The sequence below is a fragment of the Gossypium arboreum genome, chromosome 7 (assembly GCF_025698485.1).
Source record: "Gossypium arboreum isolate Shixiya-1 chromosome 7, ASM2569848v2, whole genome shotgun sequence".
Classification (NCBI taxonomy): domain Eukaryota; kingdom Viridiplantae; phylum Streptophyta; class Magnoliopsida; order Malvales; family Malvaceae; genus Gossypium; species Gossypium arboreum.
The window spans coordinates 74,151,197-74,158,436 of NC_069076.1; the positions used below are offsets into that span (position 1 = coordinate 74,151,197).

The following is a 7,240-nucleotide window of genomic DNA, read 5'->3' on the forward strand; positions in this document are numbered from 1 at the left end:
TTATTTATACATATAAGATTTTAGTTGAATGATATAAATGGGATTTGGAAAAAGTATTGATAACTTTGAGTTCTCTAAGTTTAAATCTTATTTATGAGTTTAATCTAGAGACTTTTGTTAAGTTACTTACTCAATTTTATTTGCAACAGTTGCTATATATAACTATTGATTTTGTATAATTTATGCATCATCATTTCAAATTACTTGTTAATCATTTTACATATTGATAATGCATAAAATTATATATTTATATTGCATCAAAATAAATTTAAATTGATAATTAAATCCATAAAATTAATAAGGTAATTTCTTTTCGAATAAATTCATACAATGGAGAAAGCAGGATTGAATGCATTAAACCCAAAATAAAACTACTACTAGCTTAATTTCCATAAAAAATACAAGAACCACCTGGTGACATACAGCATACTACAGTAAAGGCATGCAAATGCAAGCCTTACTATTCTTCTTTAATTAGGATGTGTTGCTTCAGTTGAGCTCTCTTCGTCTGTTGGCGAATCCTTCTCCGTGTCTCATGATCCAAAACCTTTCTATCTCTTCAGCTTTTCGACCTGGAATCCTACCAGCAATTAAGGCCCACCTATGTAAATAATTCAAGTATTAGGTTTAATTATTCGGAATAATAAAATCAACCACCACTCCATTCGAAACAAAAATAGATGCATTTTTTAATTAGGACTACACTGAATCCAGTGGGTTTCATGTAACAAAACAGTAAAAAAACAAATACTACAAATATTATTGTACTTTCCGAGTGAACTTATTTTCCACGTTGAATAGCAGCCATGGAATAATGGAGCCACTGCTCTGTTATATTTCCTATATTCACCAATAGGACAATAACAATTGTCTGATATTATTGGTTTAGGAATAAATAAATAAAAAATACATGACCAGACAAAGCATTCTTAACTAATGCCCAGTGCCCACGATTAATTGCTCAATCATTTAAATTGCAAGTTGCTTGCAATAGTGTCCTGTTTATGATCATAAGAGCATATGTAAAGAAACAAAATGTTTCAAATATCTGAAACCAGTGATAGCTATGTATTTGAGATTTCCTTACTTGTCACCAACGAGTTTGTACATTCTATAAATTAGATCCTCTTCTTGTTCAGACATGTTTATGAATTCCCACTCAATGCTGCTCACCTCTGCCATAACATTCAGACGACCAAACAGAGTTAACCTTAACCAACCCCAAGTGTTTTAAAACAATGGAAAATGGACTAGTCAAAAACAATAAATTAAGAAGAAATAAAAGAACCCCAAAAATCAAGGGAAATGGGTGCTGTTGTGCCGATAAAAAACAAAAGGAAATAACCTACCTTCAGAGCAGCAGCCACTAGTCTTTGGTTGCTTCCGGCGACGTCCGTCCATATCTTTAATTTGCAAAAGGAGGCTGAGAATTTGAAGAGAATAAAAGATACCTAATACTCCAAAGTAGAAGTGGTGATAAGCACACGTGAATAGGATTGAAGTACAGGGGATGAGAGGAGCAATTAATAGTTTCCTCAAAGATAAGTGGTATAAATATTCTATGGACTTTATATAAATGGGCCTTCCCTTGGGACAAATGGCAACGAACGACGGATCCTACCAAACAAACGAAATTAAATTCCGTTGACTTGTAGTTGTCCCTGTTTAATTCGTAAGCATTGAGGTACAATCTTTAATTTCAGAACTAAAATTAAAAACTCGTATATGTTTGTTTTATTGTTGTTTAAAAGGTATTATTCACATTTTAACCTCTAAACTATACTTATTTTTTATATAGGAATCTACTCTTTTTTTTTTCTCAAATAGATAGAACTTTAATTAGGTTAATTTTTTTAGTCCAAATGCCTAATTCTGTCTGAAAAAAATTCTCTGACCAATCCGGATTTGAAATGTGTCCATGCCAGATATTTAAAATAAATAATTTTGTTTCAATTTGTTGCTACCGTCTCAAACCCCATCCCCCTTTGCTTAAGCCCTCGGGGGTCATATGAATGTGCACCGCCGTGACAGGGCTTGGCTTCACCAAGCATACCCCGTTGCTGTTGGTGGTAACGGTGTATTCAACAACCCACGAATGCATGATCCATCGATTCACCTTCTACCCTCCTCTCCATTTCATCATATCCCTCTTACAATTTGATGGCGGCGGCGGCAACATCTATAAATTTTCTGGCAACTCTTCCGATGTTAAACAGTTCTTTTTGTTACTCAACCAAAGCAGTCCATTCAAGGACGTCGACTAATAATAATGTTAACCAGAAAATGAATATCAGCAACAAGGAAATACGCATTGAAGAGTTTGATCTAGAGCTTTGATATGGAAAACACTACATTTTTAATATTTTATTTTACTACATTTTTAATATTTTATTTCTTTCTTTATTTGTTCTTTTTTTAAAAAAATTATTTATTTCCTTTAATATCTAACATTGACATGTGTCAAACTCGGATAGATTAAGGAATTTTTTCCAAATAGGATTAGACAATTCGACTAAAAAAGTTAACTGAGATAAAACTCATTATGTAGTGATCTGAAAAATATTCTTAATCGATTTTGGTGGAGGAACTCTAAATCACTTAAAGGAATTCATTGGAACTCTTGGCAAAGGTTATGTTGTCTGAAGTCGAAAGGAGGGTTGGGTAAGCAATACTGGCGAATTCTGACTCAACCAAATTGCTTGTTAGCTAAAGTTTTTAAAGCATGTTATTTCCCTTCCACTAATCTAGAACCATCCAATGTGGGTTCTTACCCTTCGTTTACTTGGAAGAGCATTTTGATCATTAGTTTTGTGTTTTGATTCAATTGGTTCGAACCCACACTCGAAGTATTTCGTGGTACGAGAATAGTGGAAAATATCATTTGATTGAAAACTGGGAATGGCAAGGATTCGTTTATTAAAAAAATAGCTACGATTTCAGTCTAGGGTTTATTTCTATAAATATCACGGATCGGGTCAGTTTTTAAAATTGCCATTTTCCGTTGTGCAAGAAAACCGTTTTCAAATTAGATTTTTTTCCAACAATATAAAGGTGTTTCATATGTTTTTAGAATATAGTCATATTAGATGACCATTAATTGTCCAATTTGTTTACTATAACACCACATGTTTATACACCTTTATCATTAACATTATTAGTCATTTTTTGACTATGATCAAAATCATGTTCACTGATCGCACCCCGGCGTGCGTGCACTAGGTCTAAGAATCAACACTAATACAAATACAACTACAACGACTTTACTACAAGGGTGACAGATCATTTGTAATACTTGTAAGTGTACAGTGGAACACTTCGAGTATTCCAAGGATTGAACCCAAGAGAGTGGCTTGACGTCAATAGTAGTAGTTATTTTGGTCTAGTTTTACACTTAAGGAGCTTGTTTTCTAGTCATTTTTGTATTTAATATTTTATTTTCGGTATTTAGTTGTTACATAGTAAAATTTAATAAAATAAGTGTTTTTAACACATTTGTGAGTGTTTGTAACCTCTTAGGCCGACACGAGCCTTAGGTAGTTCTAATGTGTTGATTTGAGTGTGTAGGATGATGAATTATAGGTTCAATGGACGTAGGAACAAGGGACAAGTGATGCACAAGCTTCTTGAGCCGCGAAAGCAAGAAAAAGACTTCCTAGCCTACAAAACACATGTCATACCATGCCATAGGCCTTGCATGACGCGACATAGGGCTGACGTGGTGCCCAAGTATTCTGGGGTTATTTTCATCTGCACAATCAACTTTATACGAAGACCTAAGATGTGTCGAAGACCTCTAATTCAGGTTGCCAATACTCCTATAAGGAAAACCTTAAGGGTTTGATGTAAATAAATCGTCTTAGACACATCCAAAAACCCTAACCCAAAGTTAATTACAACCTCTTACTCTTCCTAATTGATTTAATTGGTTTAATCGTTTATCTATTTTATCATTTATTTATTTTAGTTATTTAATTCCTGTGTTTCATCCCTTTTATGATCTATCGTAATATAGAATTTAATTACTACTATCTAGACTTATTATTGTAAAGAGATTTTGCATAGATTTAATATATCATCCCTTGGGTACGATCATTGGAATACTTCCCTGTGTTCCGTTGTGATACAAATACTATATTACAATTTTACATGTATACTTGCGGGCACCACTGTTTTAATTTAATATATTTTTGGTGTAGTGTTTTTATAGTCAAACGTTCGTATGTTTGGCGACGGTTAGAGAGTCAATGATTTACTAATTCCTACTCGATAAACATGAAATTATGGAGTCTTGCTAGCTACTCACTAATTTGTATATTACGATAATACATAATTTGGGGGTTAATTAATCAAATTAACTACTTAACACTGAAAAGGACTATAAATTGCAAAATAGAAAAAGTTAAGCGAATATCAATTAAATGACAAACAGTGATTGGTTGACTTCTATGTTGCTAATTAACCTTTGCATTAGGGATCTAAATCACTAAACTCCTAATTTGGCTTAATTTTACCTCTTATTCTCCGTTTTACAAATTTAGAAAAATTAGTCTGGTTTATCTTTCGACCCCATTAAACTAATCTGAGACTATCAAACTGGTGCTAAATAAGATCTTCTCTCAGTCTCACTTATCTAAATTTTCCCTTAGGGTCATCAATCCTAAGTTTTGAAGTCTATTCGATTTAGTCTAATTTTCACGATTTAATCCCTGTACCAAAAATTAACTAGCTAACATTTCCATCAACCAACCACCATAAATTTAGCTACTCATCCTTATTTCTAAACAAAAAAAAATCAAATAAACACCCAAAGCATGCATTAAATTAAGTACAATAAATAGGGTTAAAAAAGCTTAAGGTTTTCTTGAAAGATGCTTGATGTAGATGACAGTGGTACCAAAGATAATGCACAAGAACACTAAAGATCAATTTTTTATCTAAGAAATTGAAAATAGGATTGAGCTATATTAAAAGCTTGGGATGAAAATGAAAATACAATGCAAAGTCCAAGTACATAAAGGTAAATAACACCTAGCTAAAGTAAAACTAACTAACTAATAGCTAACACCCTAAAGCTATATCTAATAACAGTAAAAAATGAAGAAGACAACTCTAAACCTAAGATAAAAAGATGAAAGAACAAAAATAAAGCAGCCCCCTTTCTTTTCTTAGCCAAAAGTGGCTTTAAACAAATAATTACAAGCCCGAAATTTGGATAAAAATGCTCCTAATCGTTTAATTTTGATTGGGTGTGATGTTGGACAAGAACTACACTTACAATCATTTTTGTCTTTGTACGAAAATGGTATCACGATATCCATAACAGTCTTGAAATGGGGAGTCTTGGGGGTCTCAGTATTGCGATACCCATTTCTAGTATCGCGATATCACTGTAGTTGGCCTTAATTCCATGCTTCAATATCACAATACCTCCTTCTAAGTGATGTTTCCTTTGAGATTGAGTCATTATCAACTCCCTACAACACTTAATCAAATTATTAGTTTCCCTTTGGATCAATTGGCCAACTTGGGTATCAAAAAGGGCATAAAATGGATAAAATCACTTATTACTAAGAAAATCTAAAACTCAAAAAAAGTACAAAAAAAAAACATCTAAATTACTCAAGAATAAGCTCTTTAAGTGTGATAGAGAGCCTAATCTGACATATAAAATTACGTCATATTTTCAAATTATCTTATTCAGGAGATCTTTGATTCATGACTTCTAAACTGTATTTTACTATATCTCAAATTATAGAACCATGAGATTATAGATCCTATGTAACACCCCAAACCCGGCCCAGACGTTATGGCTGAATCTGACGTGCCACATAGAAGTCTAAAAATCCATGATTCGTTTTAGTGTTTAAAAATCGACTTTTGTTAAGCTAACAAAGTGAATGGAAGCTGGGCACCAGGTAGGAATCCGTGACAGAGGAAGTGAGCCATGAAGGCTACTTAAGTACCAAGCTCTTCGATTGGATCCAATCCTAGACATGCCCACAACCATTGCCACACTTGGTTATATCGAGTTGAAATTTACTTTGATAAATCGATTAATCGTGACGTTGTGTTATTTTGAAAACAAGTATCGTTTTAAAAACGCGTCCTAAGTCTAGCCCATTTGAATTATTATCAACCAGTTTAAAGTTATAAAAAACAAAAATAAATAAAATAAACCCAGAAAAATAAAGTTAAAATGGCCTTATTACAATCCATAAATAAATAATAATTGAAGTAACCTAAAAAAACCAGTCATTTATTTTAAAAGCCCAAAAGCGATCACCGTGGCCACTCTAAATCCCCTCCGGCTCTAAGTCCCCATATTAAGGCCCACCTGTAAGGTTAGGGAAAGGGGGTGAGTTTGGAAACTCAGTGTGCAACAAGCCCCTTTCAGAGCCCAAAACAATATCAGCCTGCTAGGCCTAAGCCCAAATTCCATCTCAGCATATACTGGGCCAAAGCCTTTTCATATTTCATATTTCATAACACTGGGCCGAAGCCTTTTCATATTTCATATTACTGGGCCGAAGCCTTTACTGTAAACAGTATGGCCCATAGGCCCATTTCAATATCACATGTAATGCCAATGAAAGAATGCAAGCCCATTTGGGAGACTACTCGACCCACCATCCGCTACTCTCCACCCGTACCAACCAAGCTCTCCATGTGGGGAATAACTTAACCCACCCAGCCAAAACTCTCCACTGGCAGCATAGCTGCTTTATCATATAACTGGAGCCCTAGCCTCTTTTAATAACTTAGGCAAAAGCCCTTTTCGGTAAACTGGGGCATAAGCCCTTTTTGGTAAACTGGGGCATAAGTCCTTTTGCACTTCCTCCATCCATATAAAAACCCAACCAATGCATTTATGAATACATCATGTGCATATAATACATATCATGTGCATATCATATCAATCATGTATATCAAAATCCCATGTATCAAATTTATAATTAAACCTTGGGGGTATAATGGTTATTTTTACCTAGGGGCAAAACAGTCATTTTCATATTATAAAGGTAATTTCATAATTTTACCAAATATTAGGGTTTTTCATGTTCATTAACAGTTACTAACAATTTATGTGTTTAAACAGCGATTCTGGCCCATTTTTAGCGAAACCGAGTTATTGGGCCTAAAACCTCTAATAGGCCCTACATAGCCGATTTAGTCATCTAGGCCCGTTTAGCCTATATTCCATAATGGTATTACCAGTCTTAACACGCAATTTAATAGGATT

At 33.9% G+C, this 7,240-nt stretch overlaps 1 protein-coding gene across 1 annotated transcript; it reads right to left on the reverse strand.

The window, feature by feature from the left end:
• Window positions 1-267: 267 nt before the first annotated feature.
• Window positions 268-1,557, reverse strand: LOC108486368 (transcription factor CPC). The gene is made up of 3 exons (XM_017790400.2): window positions 1,350-1,557; window positions 1,088-1,175; window positions 268-601 (listed from the first exon to the last, which is right to left on the reverse strand). Exons 1-3 carry the CDS (start codon window positions 1,399-1,401, stop codon window positions 490-492), a joined length of 252 nt encoding a protein of 83 aa, XP_017645889.1. The 5' UTR covers window positions 1,402-1,557; the 3' UTR covers window positions 268-489.
• Window positions 1,558-7,240: the final 5,683 nt, after the last annotated feature.